The following is an 18,675-nucleotide window of genomic DNA, read 5'->3' on the forward strand; positions in this document are numbered from 1 at the left end:
CTCACCATTAAGTACGTACTGACCTGGAAGGTTCTGATTTAGGAATTCGTTCACCATCCATGGCTCTGCTCCTTGCTCCAACTTTAAGATCAAATCGGGTTTGGTAATGCAGTGTCCTATTAATGCAAACAATGTAAGACTTTGTGAAATCACTATCTTGGGTTATTTAAAGGAAAACAGCTTATTTCAGGAGCTATGCAACAAATGTTCCAATTTGGATCCTTTCCTAGATGATACATGTGGGGAGCAACCCGGAATTGACTGATTAACTGGAATTAAGACTTATTCTATGCATCTGCTCTCCCACAATATGGCGCTGGGAGAGGAGAAAACAGCTTCTACGCAGCTGCCTCTTGCCAACTTTTGTGATGACCTCCAGGAGCTGATTCTGCTCCTGATTGGAGGAGAGCAGCATACTCGGCGTGTGGGCAGCCGAGTTGGGATTGGCGGAGGAGGACTATAAAAGAGGAGAGAGACGGCATGCACCAGGAACATCTAAGGGGAACATCTATCTGAAGGATCACCTGTGCAGCCCCCGAGAGAGCCGGCCGGCGGTGTGCCGCTCCCCCGCAGAAGTGGGGAATGTGGCAGGGGGAACCGCCCTTCCACGGAGGTGGAAGGGTCGGTAGCCAACCCGGGAAGAACCAGCAGCAAACCCAGGGAGGGCCAAGCAGACGAAAGAACAGCGCAGGGTCCTGTGTCATTCCTCTGCGAAGAGGGGGAGCGACATAATGGTGCCGTGACTCGGATATGAAGCCTAGGCAGGGTTTAGTGTTGCTCCTCCACGAAGAGGGGGAGTGACATAATGGTGCCGTGACTCGGATAGGAAACTTAGGAGGGAAGAAACGGGAAGAAGTGGAAAATACCAGAGAGAGAGACTAGCAAAGAGCCTAGGGAAAAGCTGGACAGAAAAGGTGCCGAAGAAGCTATCGAAAGCCTAGGCATAGACTCGGATACGGACTGTGGGAAAGAAGTTAGGATTTAAAGTGAAAGCAAGAAGAAACTTAGACTCAGATACGGACTGCAGGTTGAAAGTGAAAGTGAAACCTATAAGAAACTTAGACTTGGCTACGGACTGTGGGGAGAAGCCAGGAGAAATGAGGGAGGAATATTGTTGGAAGAAAACTTAGGGAAACATACTGGGTAGAGAAAAATGTTAGGGAGGATGAAGCTGCGAGTGCAGGCCGAGGCGGAGATGTAAGCCAGCTTGGAATTCTTCAAGTCAGCCGGGGAGCAAAAGGCGAAAATCTGGAACCAGAGGCAGAGATGTGGGCCGCCAGGTTGGAATTCGCCAGGTTAGTCCGGGGAACTTGGATTGAATGCTAGTGGTGGAAACGTGAGCTACGCTGTGTGATTCGCGGAAGCCGCCGCGTGCAGAGAGAGCACGGGGCATGAATAGATAGGGAACGCGGGGCTGGCGCGAGGCCGTGGTGCAGGCGTGAAGGGCGCGGAGACCGCGGAGTGCGCGCGCGAAGCCGGGAAGCTGCACAGAGCCGTGAAGCTGCCGCGGGGCGAGGTGCCGAGAAGCAGCCTCGGGGGGGGGGGCGCTGGGATGCCGCAGGGATAAGAGAAACAGAAGTCTAGAAGTGAAATGAGAGAAATAGGAATGCTGGTAGATAGAAGTAAAATAGGAGAAATAGGAATGCCCAGAGATAGAGAAACAGAAAAATAAGGCCTCCCATCAACATGGCAATGAGAGAGCTTGGATTCGGTCTGCCTGATTAGGGAGGTGGTGAGCACCTGCGGGTGGCTAGCAGCTTATGTGCCGCAGGTCACCGAAGACAGGCACGAATTAACATCAATAAGTCTCCCCACAATACCGCAATGAGAAGGCTTGGATTCGGTCTGCCTGATTAGTAAGGTGGTAAGCACCAGCAGGCGGCTCGACCAGAGTATGAGATGCAGGTCACCGAAGATAGGCACGAACCAACACTAATAAGTCTCCCCACAAGACGGCAATGAGAGGGCTTGGATTCGGTTTGCCTGATAGGGCTTGTAAGCACCTGCATGCAGTTCTAGCAGAGCAGAGCATGTGCTGCAGGGCACCGAACTCAGGCACGCACCAGCGCCTAAAAACCTCCTCACAACATGGCGAAGAGAGGACCCGGATTTGGTTTGCCTGATTGGTAGGGCTTGTAAGCACCTGTGGGCAACTCTAGCAAGCAGAGCAGAGTGTGTGCCGTGGGACACCGAAGACAGGCGCGTATCAACGCCAAAAAATAAAAAGAAAGGGGGATCTGTGGGGAGCAACCCGGACTGGACTGATTAACTGGAATTAAGACTTATTCTATGCATTTGCTCTCCCACAATATGGCGCTGGGAGAGGAGAAAACAGCTTCTACGCAGCTGCCTCTTGCCAACCTGAGTGATGACCTCCAGGAGCTGATCCTGCTCCTGATTGGAGGAGAGCAGCGTACTCGGCGTGTGGGCAGCCGAGTTGGGATTGGCGGAGGAGGACTATAAAGGAGGAGAGAGACGGCATGCACCAGGAACATCTAAGGGGAACATCTATCTGAAGGAACACCTGTGCAGCCCCCGAGAGAGCCGGCCGGCGGTGGGCCGCTCCCCCGCAGAAGTGGGGAATGTGGCAGGGGGAACCGCCCTTCCACGGAGGTGGAAGGGTCGGTAGCCAACCCGGGAAGAACCAGCAGCAAACCCGGGGAGGGCCGAGCAGACGAAAGAACAGCGCAGGGTCCTGTGTCGTTCCTCCGCGAAGAGGGGGAGCGACAATACACATTAGGATTATTCATGGACACAAATTCTCTAACTGCACATCATTAAACTTTATAAAGTCTTCACTTATTTTTCAAATAGCAAGACAATGTGTTCATTACACATGTGATGGGTGCCACTCACCCAAGAAGAGCAGGCTGCTGTAGGTCTCGAGCATCACATCCCTGTACAGGATTTTCTGAGCTTTGTTCATGTGCTGCCATTCCTCCCAGGTAAAGTAAACAGCCAGATCTTCAAACGTTATCATCACCTATAATAGAACACTTGTGGTCAACAGATGAACTGTCACAAAACAAATACTGGTGGTTTTACCTTACAGATGGGTATGAAGGAAGAGGGAAGGATGTGCTTTCATTTTAGACTTGTTGAACATTTGGACAGCCACACAGAAGCACTCAGCAGGGAGTCAAACCTATGGCCTACAGGCTGTGAAAAATACCCCAGCTGGAAGAAAACATGGGTTTCAGGTCACAAAGGGCCACGTATTTCAAGGGGAATTGCACCCAGGCTGAAAGGAGGACAATATCGAATCTTTCTCTCTCTCTCTCTTTTTTTTTTTTTTGACCCAAGATCAGTTTAATATTTCACTCTAGAGCAAAGAAAGATGATCTGAAAACTGGACACAAAGACCTCTTAACTTCTTTACAAACTACTGTCAATTATGTTAGGAAATTTACATGACTCATCTTTTTATAAAAAAAAAAAACCCAATCCATCTTAAGCACAAGGGTAAGACAGCTGTCACAAATACAGAGAAACATAATAAAGATAAACAACACTATTAGAGGAAGTAGTAAAGGGCAGGGGAGAAAAACCCAAGAGAATGAACCTTTCCCATAATGACTAACAGCATCCTGTAGATGCCCAAGATTGAAGACAAGCAGATTACTTATTTCACAGCTCTCCTAGGGATCCTAGAAGCAGTGGTGGTCCTGGTTGAATGCCATTAGACTACTGCTCAAGATACAGCCTTCCCAATTAAAAAGGTAATTGGCACTTTGTAAACAGGAACATGGTCAAAATACAATGAAAACCTTACAGAATGTGTGAAGTCAGGCTGGAATGAGTCTCTGACCCATGACACTCAATCTTTTCCTCATCCAGAAAAATTATTGAAGGTGAGAAATGAAGCTATGCAAAAAAGCCTATCCACATGATAGGCATTCCATAAGTGGTAATTTCCATCTATAAAATGGGGATAGTACCCATTTCCCAGGAGTGTGTTGGGGATTAAACAGGAGTGTCTGAAAAGCATATGGCTTGATGTTAAGTGCTCAATAATATTGACAGCATTCCATAAATCGTAACCACCACAGGAGATATCCTAAAGCAAATTCAATAGCAGCAAAAACCACATGGGCCTTTTCTGAGTTACCACATTTAAAATTATTTTTTAGAGTTACCAAGTGTTATTATTGTATTTATGACACCTTTTCCAGAAAAAGATTAACAAAAACATTCAACATTTGTACTCACCAATATTTTTTGAACCAATTCTCAACTGAATATGCAACTTAATTTTTGTGCCCCTTGAAAGTTTTAACCTCAATTCAAAAGGAAATGAAGGGAGGAAGAGGGCAAAATATCCATGAACCATATAGATATTAACTTTTGAAAATACAAGGAATCTCTACCCATAATAACACTACTACAATGCTATTATGTAAAGGCATAAAACAAGATACATTTTCTAATTAAATCTAGCCATTTTTGCTGGAAATTTTAGATTCCATTATACCAACTTTATTTTCTGCATGAAAACTAAGTTATAATAACATTCTCAATTTGACTCAAAAAAAAAAAAAAAAAGAAAAGAAAACAAGCAACAAAGGTGAGCTAAGAGAAAAATGGCTTCTAACCTCAGATCTACTTGCTCTTTGATCCTCAGCAAATTTAACAAATTTTTATTTTTTTAATAAAATAAGGATTGCGGTGGGAGCTGTGGCATAGCAAGTTAGGCTGAAAACTGCAGTCCCAGCATCCCATATGGGCACTGGTTCAAGTCCCAGCTGCTCCACTTTTGATCCTGCTCTCTGCTATGGCCTGGGAAAGCAGTAGAAGATGGCCAAAGTCCTTGGGCCCCTGCACCCACGTGGGAAACCCGGTAGAAGCTCCTGGCTTCTGGCTTTGGATCTGTGCAGTTCCAACCATTGTGGCCAATTGGGGAGTGAATCAGTGGATGGAAGATCTTTCTCTCTCTTTCTGCCTCTCCTCTCTCTGTGTAACTCTGACTTTCAAGTAAAATAAATAAATCTTTAAAAATTCATATCCTAATAAGGAACTAAGGAATCAAAAACATTTTGTGACACTATAAAAGTTTTTTTTTTTCACTATACACAGAAAATGTCCCCTATAAATTGTACATGTAAATCACTAAAAATTATAATTTGGTGAATTTATTCTCATTATAGAACTTACTAAATCAGTTGGGATAACAGCTGTCTGCTTCAAAATAATCTAATTATAGCACACAGAATCTCCTTTATCTCTGATGCAAAGTTAAATACTTATTTGTGGGATTATTTCCTAAAGTATTTAACGAGGCAGAGTTAACTAATATAACTCTAGTATATTACAGTAATGGCACAATAAATCAGTGCACTACAGGTTGAAACACCATTTTTTTTCATTATGAATGTGGTGCAAACAAACACTGGATACTTTTTTTTATTTGACAGGTAGAGTTAGTGAGAGAGAGAGACAGAGAGAAAGGTCTTCCTTTCATTGGTTCACCCCCCAGATGGCCACTACGGCCGGTGCTGCACTGATCTGAAGCCAGGAGCCAGGTGCTTCCTCCTGGTCTCCCATGCGGGTGCAGGCACCCAATCACCTGGGAAATCCTCCACTGCCTTCCTGAGCCACAGCAGAGGTGGACTGGAAGAGCAGCAGCCAGGACTAGAACCCGGTGCCCATATTGGATGCCGGCATGGAGGCAGAGGATTAGCCATTTAAGCCACGGCGCCAGCCCCAGATACTTTTTGAAAGGTAGATAAACCACAAAATTACCTATCTTTGGTAGTATATCAGGTTTTATAATTACATTAAGATGTGAATGGTATAATATAGTCACAAATGATACACCTCAAACAAAACAGTGAGGCCATATGTAATGATACACTAGAATGTGCTCAGTAGACATTTATTGAATATGGGAATTATCTATTTTTCTATCCAATTACTTTGTACAATGTTTTGCCCAGTCTTAAGTGCTCAATAAATATTCACTGAACATACTGATTAGGAAAGAAGTGAGAAGAGATGGGCCCCTCAAACTGGATGTCAAGTATAATTGGAATCTACATGGGAAAAAGTGGTTAAAGAAGTCAACTATATGTGGTTTTTAAGCAAGTATACTCAGATGCCAACAAAGCAAATGATTAAGTGGAAAATACTGGCACCAGAATAAACAAAGGCAAAGTTTGCTAATAATGGCTAAAAAGGAATTTTAAGGAGAATCCAGAAAAAATGTATATTGGACGATACCTTTTCCCACCCAATTCAGTTTGAGACAGACCAATACAGGCACTGTAAGAGACTATGGGTGTCTTCCTTGATATCCAGACATCCTAGTTTTAAATAATTTATTATGGACCTGTTACCCATGAATCAATATAAACCTATTCATATTTAGGGATTAGTTTCCACAAGTACAAAGTTGAACTTCCTTTTATTTGTCCTAAAATGCTTACTTTCAAACTTGAAGGGACTTCAATTATTCCATGTAGATTTTGATAATTCTTTTGTCTTTTCAGACCAGACTCAAAATATCCATATTCATACTGCAGCACCTTCCACCCACCCTTTGATTGCTTGAACTGCCCTTCTATGGTTCTTTTTCTGCTTTCAGATCTTTCTTGAAGTGTAGTAAGCAGAACTGTACTGGGTATTCCAGCTACAGTTTGATCAATCATTGTCGGAATGGCTTCTGGTAGGGTGAGGTCTTCCAGTTGGTCTACTGTTTCTAGGACTATAAGATCTTCTATAGTTGTAATCAAAAGACCGACTTCTTGATTTCCTGACTCTCTGCTATGGGCTGGGAATGCAGTAGAAGATGGTCCAAGTCCTTGGGCCCCTGCACCCACATGGGAAATCCAGAAGAAGCTCCTGGCTCCTGGTTCCTGATTGGGACACTTCCAGCCACTGTGGCCATCTGGGGTGAAGCAGTGGATGAAAGACCTCTCTCTCTCTCTGCCTCTCCTTCTGTGTGTAACTCTGACTTTCAAATAAATAAATCTTCAAAAAAAAAAAAATAGCCCTGGAATCACACAAATGAATTCATTGGAGATCATAACTTTATGTTTCACATTTCTGCTTATATGTGGTCATATTTTTGTTATATTTTAGGAAACTTATTAGCACATGGAGTCTGAGTTAGTGTAGTTTTATGATTCAGAAAATAGCAAAAAGCTCACAGTAATTTTCTGAAGCTGCATGAATACTAAATATTGGTCAAGACTTTCAAGAAGAAATTACTGACAGTGAAGTGGGAAAATTTTGATATGGCTTTTGATGTCGCACAATCCATATGTAACATCAAGATCAAAAGGAAAGGCATGCTCAGGGCAGTCTTCTAAAGCAATACTTATTTGAAACTGGTGAGTTTCTGAAAGTAATCTGAAAAATCAATGTGTTTTTTTTATTAAAATATTTATTTGTTTATTTGAAAGTCAGCGTTACACAGACAGAAGGAGAGGCAGAGAGAAAGAGAGAGTCTTCCATCTGTTGGTTCACTCCCCAAATGGCTGCAATGCCTGGAGCTGTGCTCATCCAAAGCCAGGAGCCAGGAGCTTCTTCCAGGTCTCCCACATGGCCACAGGGGCCCAAGGCCTTGGTCCATCTTCCACTGCTTTCCCAGGCCATATCAGAAAGCTGGATCAGAAGTGGAGCAGCTGGGACTTGAACCAGTGCCCATATGGGATACTGGCACTGCAGGTGGCAGCTTTACCCACTATTGCACAGTGCCAGCCCCAGTAAATGTGTTTTTTAATCAAGTGTAGCAAAATAGAAATCACCATCCAAAAGTTAGGATGCCAGGCATCTACAAATCATCTGACACTACTCAAACCATCTATCTTCTGAAATATAATTTATTTCATCTTTTTTTTTTTTTTTTTACATGCAGAGACCCTCACAGACATTCCTTGAGCTACCAGGATGAATTCCTAGAATAAAGAGGGCAGCAGCATGGCTCTAGATACCAAGTGTATGACAGACTAGGTTTCACAGACCCCCCATTTCTGAAAAACATGATAGCAGAATGAAGTAATGGGCATGTGGTAGAAAGCAATGTAGACAGTGACTCTCAGACATGAGGGGTTATCCCTTCACCCCAGGCCACACCCTCAAGACCATTTAAGAAACATCTGCTATGCCCTTGCCTGTCTTTCTAATCCATACACAACTTTTTTTTGAAGGCTGGTCCAGAACTGCCAATATCACCAGTGTTCTATCAACTAAATCATGTTCATTCTGGTCAGTATGATTAATAACTGCTAGGATCATGCAAATCTAGGATCTTTGCATTTCAGTGACTTTTTGCTGTGCTCTGAAGTAGTAAGGAATTGTCTCAGAGAGCATCAAGTGATATTCTGTCAGAAATGATTCTTATTCCTGGAGTTCCCTTCTTCAAGTATCATAAAAGCTACTCACTTCCAAAGGAAATAGGACTGTCAGCCAGGACCCAAAAGTCCATGTTGCTAGAAACTAGGTGTTGTATAACCTTCCATAACCTCAAATGAGTAGTGCTGCTCAGTCTACACAGTGCAGGAAACTAGAAAATTCATTTGGAGAAGATATACCATAAGCCCCACAAATGCAACTGTCACATAGTGTAAGTCATCCTGCACACATCTCACAATGGTTTCTCAAAAAATGTGGGGACATTTCCCTAGTACTACTAATACACTTCATCTTACAGATGGGTAAACAGTGACAGGGGTACAATCTACATTCAGTCACCCCATACACATTTCAGCTAAAATGGTCTGAAAACCCATCTCCATCCTGTGGCCATCTTGGCTGAGACAGATTGTCTCTAGTAACTTTGGAACTACCTTCTGTACACCTGGAGTCACACTGCATCATTTGACAAAAAAACAATCCTTGAAAGCCCAACCTTATTCACTCTTTCTCCAGCTCTAGAACTGAGGATTTACCACTGGTGTCTCTTCCTGGACCAGCCAAGATCTTTATGGTGGATCTGAATGACAGATTCTAACACCTCAGATCCATGACTGTCACTTATGCCAGCAAGAGACAGGCACCTGTACTGCTCCCCAAGTTCCCTTATACCTCCACACTGACATTCACAGACACAGAAATCACCCACACAGTTCTTCAGTAATAGGAGGAAAGCCCAGCACCAGGAATTCTGTGGAGATGGTGGTAGTGGTTGGAACAGCACACACAGAGAGTATACATCAGAACTTGTCTAACGACATGAGATACCCACATAATACTCCAATTCCTCATTAATTCTTGGTTTGACAGATATACATTTCAAAGCAACATACTATAACTGGCAAAATTCAAATGTGGAAATAATTTTGGGAAATTGTGAAATTTATTATTTATTAATTCTCATAATAAAATTGTGGTTCCAGAGCCTTTCTTATAAATACTTGTGGGGAGCAACTGGGAGCAACTCGGACTAGACTAAGTTACTGGAATTAAGACTTATTCTATGCATCTGCTCTCCCACAATATGGCGCTGAGAAGGGAGAAACAGCTTCTACACAGCTGCCTCCAGTTCAACCAATAAACTGTAGGACCTGCTCCTGATTGGAGGAGAGCAGCGTACTCGGTGTGTGGGTAGCAGAGTTGGGATTGGTGGAAGAGGACTATAAAGGAGGAGAGAGACAACATGCACCAGGAACATCTAAGGGGAACATCTAAGAGGAACACCTGTGCAGCCCCAGAGAGAGCCAGTCGGTGGTGTGCCGCTCCCCTGCGGAAGTGGGGAAAGTGGCCAGGGGGAACTGCCCTTCCATGGAGGTGGAAGGGTTGGTAGCCAACCCGGGAAGAACCAGCAGCAAACCCGGGGAGGGCCGAGCAGACAAAAGAACAGCGCAGGGTCCTGCCTAGGCAGGGTTTAGTGTCGTTCCTCCATGAAGAGGGGGAGCGACAAATACTTAGGAAAAACAAACTCCAGGGACTCTTTTTAACATAATACATAATATTATGTACATACATATGTCTTTACTGTACATAATACATAATATTATGTACATACATATGTACATAATGTACATAATACATTCATATGTATTAATATCCCTAAAAAAAGGATTTTAATCCTTTAAAATGATGATTGACCTTACCTACTAAATTAATTTTGGTCCATCAATGGATCTCACTTCACAATGAGGAAAAATATTCCAATACATTAAGTAGATGAATATGGCTGGAAAACAGAGTGAGTGCCATCTGAAATGTTTGTGAATATTTAAAATTGAACTACCTGGTAATTCTATACCCAGTTACTGAAATTTATCTATTCATCACTCCATCCAATTATTTGTGTATATTGAACAAAACTTTATTTATTTATTTTTTTAATTTGGATTCTTCCACAAACTAGGCAAAGAGACAAACATGATCATGTCATGGAGCTCCTGCTTTTACTCCTTTTCCTGTCTAAATGAGGATGGGCTGAAATTATCAACTTCTTGAGGATCTGAGTGGTAGTGTCACAGGCCATTGACTCTTGGTTCACAGCTATTGGTCAGTTTTCTATGTATAATGTAATAATTGTGCTGTTCAAATTCCTGTATCATCTCTAATCTGGTATTTGCCTTTCAGTGACTTTATTCTGCAAATTGAGGGAGGTCAGTTTTTTTTTAAATATTTGCAGAATTTTTTAAAGATTTATTTATTTACTTAAGAGGCAGAGTTACAGAAAGTTTGTAAGTTACTTGGCTAGAGAAAATAAGAATTCATAGAACACAAACTAAAATAATTAAGATGGCCCTATAAAAAAAACTCAAGGTCTTCAAGCATTAACATTTATTACCCTAGACTTAATTATCAAAAAGGTGATTATTTCAACTATTCCCTATGTGGCAGCCCAATTTTATCTATTAAATCTGAAAAAAAATAGCACGTCATGTTACATTACTAAAATCTTAATGCTATGTGCCACCCATATGTCTACTGTACCTTATATCTAATACCAATGTATCTGATGTCTCTCATTAGATAAATGATGTGTCTCAACTATTACAAGTGTGGAGACTTTTATTCAAAGCTTTTCCAAAAGCCCCTCAGTCTCTGCCTTCACTTTGAAAGGACACTTCTAGGATATACATGGGCACCTCATTGATTTTGCCAGCAAACACATTTTTTTCAATGGGAATACAAGCATAAATCACATTGATAACATCCTCCTTGAATGACACTATTTGACACGTTGTGAAGAACAAACAAGGCTAATATCTTATAGTCCATTTGGGCATCTAGCCCAAACCTTGGAGAGTTGGAAACTGTTATACTGGGCCTACCCATAAATGGGACATTGTGCCAGGTGGGTTTTGTATACTTGAACTGCAAGGGCAGTATCACAGAAATTAATGCTCCAAACTGATCCAACTCCCTGCTAATGTGACTGGGAAAGTAACACAGGATGTTTCAAATGCTTGGGCTCCTGCACTCATGTGAGACACCTGGAAGAAGCTCCAGGCTTTTGATATCAGTCTAGTCTAGCCACAATCATTGCAGCCATCTGGGGAGTGAACAAATCAGAAGATCAATCTCTCCCTCTCTCACTCTATGACACTTTCAAATGCATAAATAAATCTTTTAAAAAGTAGATCATTTCAATGGATTCCCCAATGCTCAATCATGATGACTTTTACTACTTTACATCTTTTATATTCTTTTTTAAAGATTGACTTATTTGAAAAGCAGAGGGGATCTGGTGTGGTGGCACAATGGGCAAAGCTGCCGCTCGTTAAGTTGGCATCCTGTATAGGTGCCAGTTCAAGTCCCAGCTATTCCACTTTTAAACCAGCTCCTTGCCATTGGGCTGAGAAAAGGAAGATGGCCTAAGTACTAGGGTTCCTGCCACCCACATGGGAGACCCAGAAAAATCTCCTGGCTTCAGCCTGGCCACACATTGGCCATTGTAGCCAACTCAGGAGAGAATCAGTTGATGGAAGTTCTTGGTCTCTCCTTCTCTCTGGAACTCTTGACTTCCAAATAAATAAGTAAATATTTTTAAAATGATTTTTAAAAAAGGGAGAGAGACATACACACACACAATGAGAAAGAGAGAGGGAGAAAGAGAGAGGCAGAGAGATCTTCCAACTTCTGGTTCACTCTCTAAATGTCTGCAACAGCTGTGGCTGGACCATGCTCTCAAGTCCTCCACTTTGATGACAGAACAATTAGGTGACAGGAACTAAGGAATTTGACACATCATCCTCTGTTTCCCAGGGATATCGGCACGGAACTGGTTTGGAAGTGGAGTACCCAAAACTCAGATTACCAGTGCAATATAGACTGTGAGCATCTGATGAGATGGCTAACAAAATGGAAAACCTAAAAGAAATCAAGATTCCTGGACACAAACCAAATTTGGGTTATGAAGACACATAGAAAACTGAAACAAACCAAAATACAAGACAGATTGAATCAGTAATAAAGACCTTCCCGACAAAGGAAAGCCCAGGACCAGACGGCTTCACTGTTGAATTCTACCAGACTTTTAAAGAAGCACTAATTCCAAATCTTCTTCAGCTATTCAAAATTGTTGGAAGGGAGGGAATCCTCCCAAATTCCTTCTATTAGGCCAGCATCACCTTAATTCATAAACCAGAAAAAATATATACGACAAAGAAAGAGAATTATAGAATGAAAATCCTCATCAAAAGACTAGTTAATGGAACTTAATACATTAGAAAAATGATTCACGTGGACCAAGAGGGATGTGTCCCTGGTATGCAGAAATAATTCAATATAAGCAAATCAATAAATGTAATATGTCACATTAATCAACTGAATAAAAACCACATGATGATCTCAATTGATGCATAGAAAGCACTTGATAAAATACAATATGCTTTCATTATAAAACCCTTAAGCAAATTGGGTATAAAAGGAACATTTCTTAACACATTAATGGCAATATATGATAAATCTTTAATCAGTATCATACCGAATAAAAAATGTCAGAAGCATTTTCAATAAGATCTGGAACCAAAGTTACTCATTCTTGCCATGCTATTCAAAAACAGTTCAAAATGTTTTAAACAGAGCAATAATGCAAGAAAAAGAAATCAAAGGGATACAAATTAGAATGGAGAAAGTCCAATTACCCCTGCCTGCAGATTACATAATCCTATATATAGGAAACCAAAAGACCCCACTAAAAGACTATTGGAACTCATAAGAGTTTAGTAAAGTTGCAAGATATAAAATCAACACACGAAAATCTCATGGCTGATAAAAAACTTACCATGTCAGGACAATTTACAATACCTAAAATACTTTTATTGTCTTGGAATAAATTTAATCAAGAAAGTGAAAGAACTCTACAATGGAAATTACAAAATATTAAATAGAAGAAAATGCACAAAAGGAAAAATATTCCCCATTAATAAATTGAAAGGATTGATATCACCAAAATGTCCATACTACCAAAGGAAGCTTTTATTTTTTTATTTTATTTTGCTTTATTTTTAGGGATCCACTCATTTATTTGAAAGGCAGAGTCACAGGGAGGCAGAGGCAGAGACAGGCAGGGAGACAGACAGAGGTCCTCCATTCACTGGTCCATGCACTCAGTAAATGAGAAATTTAAAGCATAAACTACATTTAAGCAATATGGTAATCTAATGACCTTGGGAAGAGCAATTTGAGAGGAATAATTGAAATACAAACAAGACTTCATTAAATTGAATAACAATGAAAAGAAAATGATGTAGATGCCAATATTAATGACTTTTTTGAGGAATTTAAATTGATAAAGAGAACGGCTGGAATTGTGGCACAGTGGGTTAAGCTGCCACATGCCAGCAACCCATGTGAGTGCCAGTTTATGTCTAGGCTACTCCACTTCCAATTGAGCTCCTTGCTAATGCACTTGGGAAAGCAGCAGAAGATGGCCCAGGGTCTTGGACCCCTGCCTCTCATGTGCAAGACTTAGATGAAGCCCCTGACTTCAATCTGGCCATGCCCCAGCTGCTGTGATTCTTCAGGGAGTGAGCCAGTCGATGAAAGATCTCTGTATTTTCTTCTCTCTCTGTAACTCTGTCATTCAAATAAACAAATTTTTAATAAACAAGTTAAACTGATAAGAAGCAAAAAACCTACAATATTCTCATCTTATCCCAAAAAGATAAAAAAAGAACAAATGCTTATGATGATGTGGGAAAAGATAACTCTCACATACTGTGGGTGAAAATGCAAATTAATTCAGGTGTGATGGAGAACAGTATGGTCATTCTTCAAAAAAGATAAAAATTGATCTATTAGATGACATACTTTTCTTACTCCCGGCTATGTATCAGAAGGAAATGAAACTTTCACATCAAAGAGACAGCAATTCTACTATAGTGACTAAAACACTGTTCACAGCAGCCATGAACTATAACCAATCTAGCTGTCTATCAATGAAAAAGTGGACAAGGGAACATCATTTAGACACACACACACACAAAAATGTTGTTACATCTTGCAAAATGTATAAAAAGATATCATCAAATTAATTGAAATAAACCAGACACAGAAACACAAATTCCCAGTTTCTTGTCATATATGGAAGTGAAACAAATGGATGTGAACATAGAATTGTGATTATGAAAGACTGAGAAGTGTGGAGGCTAGGGAGAGAGGAGGAATGGATAATAGGTAGCAAAGTACAGTGAGGCAGGAGTAACCCCTGCTGTTCCATAGTATAGCTAGATGACAATAGTGTACATATTAAGTACTGCATAAAGAACTGGAGGACAGGAGCTGGTAGCCTCAAAACAGGAAGAGGAAATGGAAACACCAGTTATCTAGCTTGATCAGTTTCTATGGTGTATATGTGTTCAAATACTGCACTATCCCCTATAATCAATGAGTAGCACACATTTGATTAAACTGTTTCAATAAAATTTTAAAAACCAGAGGCATTTGTATATACTAACAATGAACTATTTGCAAATGAAATTAAGAAAACATTTCCATGTATAACAGCATAAAACACAGTTAGGAGACAATACCCTCCATCCCTGTCACTTTTATTGAAATACACAGCCCCAAATCAGCAGATCAACATGGCCTTTTCACTATAACTTTCTGATCAGCCTTTACATGATTTGCAACTGGATAAACTGGTGTTCCGAAAATGTTACTGTTGGGAAACTAAACTTGAACTCAAATGGGAGGATTTGTGCTCCAACTGTTTCACTTTCAATGCAGGTCCCTAACAGCCCAGGAAAAATAACAAAAGTGGCCTGATTGGGCCCCTGACACTCCTACGGGAGACCCAGATGAATCTCCTGACTTCAGCCTATTGTATCCTCAACTTTTGTAGCCATTTGAGGAGTGAACCAGCAGATGGAAGATATTTCTCTATCTCTGTAACTCTTTCAAATAGAAATTTTAAAAAAAATTATAGAAGGGGCAAGCACTGTGGTATAGTGGGTAAAGTCGCCACCTGCAGGGCTGGCATTCCATAAGGGCACCGGTTCATGTCCCGCTGCTCCATTTCCTATCCAGCTCTTTGCTATGACCTGGGAAAGCAGTGGAAGATGGCCCAAGCCCTTAGGCTCCTGTACCTGCATGGGAGACCCCGAAGAAGCTCATGGATCCTGGCTTCAGATTGGCACAGCTCTGGCCATTGCGCCCATCTGAGGAGTGAACCAGCGGATGATCTCACTCTCTTTCTCTCCCTCTTCTTCTCTCTCTGTGTAACCCTGACTTTCAAGTAGAATAAATAAATCTTTAAAAAAAATTATAGAAATATGATTTGAATGCCCAATAAACAGTGAACTGCTAATTGCAAGTGAGTTTATCAGTTATAAATGTATACAATTTCTAGGAAAATCATCAAAAAAGTTTTAGGAAAAACTGATCCTTGATATAGCTTAATAATAGAGAAGACAAAATGAAATCCTATCAAAATGAGATATGGATATTTGGAAGAATGGGTAACAGGTTACTCATCATGTGTAGTAGTAACTGTATTTGAGTCCTGGAGAACTAGACAATGGCATTAAAATATACCAGAGTGTCTGTACCCTATACTACCAAGGGTACCAGTTCTTAAACTAGCTGCCAACAACTGGTAACAGGGTCCAGAGATTCTTCCTCTACTACATAGAAAGGTAATACCAAGACACCTTTCTCTGGTGAGAATATAAATTGATTCAAAGGGGCAATTCTTACATTTGGTCTTAACCAAAGGCAAGAAGAGAAATGAGCACATATCGTATTGAGTCAATGGTAAGGCTCTGTTCCTCAATCCTAATCCTGCAAAGAACTCAGACAATGGCTACAGTCACCTCTGTGTTGCATGAGGAGCAAAGGCATCTAATTTGGAAGATGACTAGGAATGGGATGTCATGACCTGGCCCCCATCATGCCATCTTGTAGAAAAAATCCTCATAGAAATGACAACTCCTAGAGCTGGCTAAATGGAATTATATTGACAAATCACATCTGCTTTCTGTCCACTCTTTTGTTCACTTAAATAAAACAGCAAGCACTTGATCAATTTTATGTCTCTTCATTCAAAAAAAAAAAATTATTCACTCATTCATTTACTTGAAAGAGTGAACAAAAGAGGAGAAATGCACAAAAAAGAAATTTAGACAATCTTCCATCTGTTGGTTTTCTTCCCAAATGAAACTGGGCCATGCTGACTCAGGAGCCAGGTGCTCTCATACTGCTGGACAGAATAGAATCTAAGGACATGGACCATCATATGTTGCTTCTCATTCTTCAGCATTAACAAGAAGCTAGGCTGGAGTGGTGACAAGACAAGATTCCATGTACTCCATCATGGAATGAAGAGATCCCAAGTGGAAGCTTAACTCACTGCAACATAACACCCACCCTAATGCTTTCACTTTTAAACTTTTTTCACCATGTAGCTTGCAATGAGTCTGTGATTTCTGGATTATGAGATTTAAATAACCATCACTTAATTTTTTAAATAAGTTATTCAGTGGGGCTGGCACTGTGGTGCTGCAGGTTAATCCTCTGCCTGCGGCGCCAACATCCCATATGGGTGCTGGTTCTAGTCCCAGCTGGTACTCTTCTAATCCAGCTCTCTGCTGTGGCCTGGGAAAGCAGTGAAAGATAGCCCAAGTGCTTGAGCCCCTGCACCCACACGGGAGACCAGGAAGAAGCACCTGGCTCCTGGCTTCAGGTCGGTTTGGCTCCGGCAGCTGTGTCCATTTGGGGAATGAATCAACGGAAGGAAGACCTTTCTGTCTGTCTCATTTTCTGTAACTCTCTCAAATAAATACAGTCTTTAAAAAAATAAAACTTATTCATCAAATTAATTTTGTAAACAAAATGACTTTTCCAACAACTGTGACTATACTCTCATTCATCACACCATTCAGAGGAAACATAACCAATTAATTTGTACTAGATCCAGGGGAAGCATTTTTCTGCATTAATTCATCACTTCAATTTTCAACTTTTTTTTTTTTAACAGGCAGAGTGGACAGTGAGAGAGAGAGCCAGAGAGAAAGGTCTTCCTTTGCCGTTGGTTCACCCTCCAATGGCCGCCACAGCCAGCACGCTGTGGCCGGCGCACACGCTGATCTGAAGCCAGGAGCCAGGTGCTTCTCCTGGTCTCCCATGGGGTGCAGGGCCCAAGGACTTGGGCCATCCTCCACTGCACTCCCGGGCCATAGCAGAGAGCTGGCCTGGAGGAGGGGCAACCAGGACAGAATCCAGCGCCCCAATTGGGACTAGAACCCGGTGTGCTGGCACCACTAGGTGGAGGATTAGCCTAGTGAGCCAAGGCGCCACCCTCAATTTTCAACTTTTAAATGCCGTTATGGCCCTTTCCCATAATATACACTTCCAAGTTATTTTTTTCAAAATAAATGTTATTTTTAAAGATTTTTCAGATTTACAGAAAAAATTGCAAAGACAAAAGTATTTACAGATATCCCACACCCCAGTTCCCACTATTACCAACATGTCATATTAACATGGTACACCACCGATGTAGTACTACTATTTATATACTATTTTTAAAATATTTATTTTCATTTGAAAGGCAGATTTACAGACAGAGAGGGAGAGGTCTCTCATCCATTAGTTCACTCCCCAAGTTCCTGCAATGACTGGGGCTGGGACAAGCTATAAGGAAAAGGGGGCAGAAACAGAGAGGAGACAACCAGACCACATTTAATCAAAGAAAATAAAGTTGCAGAGGTTGACCAACTACCAGTGTGCATACAGACCAAACACATGGCAGAGAGCAAAGACCCCAGGAAGCTAGACATTGTTATAACTTAGGTGGGCTAGGAGTGGGGGTGCAGAACAGTAGGTAGAGGTGAGCTTTTCCACACAGGTTTTTCAAGTTCATTTGTGGGCTGTCAAACCTGAAGAAAAATGCAGAGGGCAGGGTGGGAAACAATACAGAGTGTGAGACTGAACTGGTCTTTTGAAAGAAGGCAAGGGTAACAAGAACCCAAAATAACTGAGGCTTATGTCCTTGTGCCATCAATCCTGACTCTGAGTATAGATAAGGAGAAGGGGCACCAGTTATTTTTTTGGCTACTTCCTGTTGATATGAAGCATTGAAATGGAATGGAGTATCTATACTCTGGATCAGATTGATTGAACAAGAGCAATCTTGTGTTGTTCCTGCATGAGGGCTTGGCATATAGCAGTCATATGCTCCTGTAATGATCTTCGAAGCATGTCAATTATACGTTTTAGGTATAGCAGCACTATGATTATGGGCCTAAAAGGAGAAATTAGAGATATTGT

The 18,675-nt window shown here is 41.3% G+C and overlaps 1 protein-coding gene across 8 annotated transcripts in view; it reads right to left on the reverse strand.

Moving 5' to 3' along the window:
* The window catches only part of LOC138844770 (uncharacterized), a 62,969-nt gene that overhangs the window by 23,910 nt on the left and 20,384 nt on the right, over positions 1-18,675 (reverse strand). For 6 of the 8 annotated variants that reach the window (XR_016217691.1, XR_016217690.1, XR_011381157.2 and 3 more), the window contains exons 2-3: positions 2,857-2,983; positions 24-116 (exon numbers count right to left, since the gene is read on the reverse strand). Coding sequence is in view for 5 of the 8 variants with exons in the window: in XM_070054791.2 (XP_069910892.1) it covers positions 24-116; positions 2,857-2,983 (220 nt within the window). In the remaining 3 variants the exon portion in view is untranslated. The remainder of the gene's footprint in view (positions 1-23; positions 117-2,856; positions 2,984-18,675) is intronic. The other 2 variants (XM_070054794.2, XM_070054793.2) reach the window with 1 other exon arrangement.

This window comes from Oryctolagus cuniculus, chromosome 12 (assembly GCF_051225735.1).
Source record: "Oryctolagus cuniculus isolate XC-2025 breed Fujian yellow rabbit chromosome 12, ASM5122573v1, whole genome shotgun sequence".
Taxonomy (NCBI): Eukaryota; Metazoa; Chordata; class Mammalia; order Lagomorpha; family Leporidae; genus Oryctolagus; species Oryctolagus cuniculus.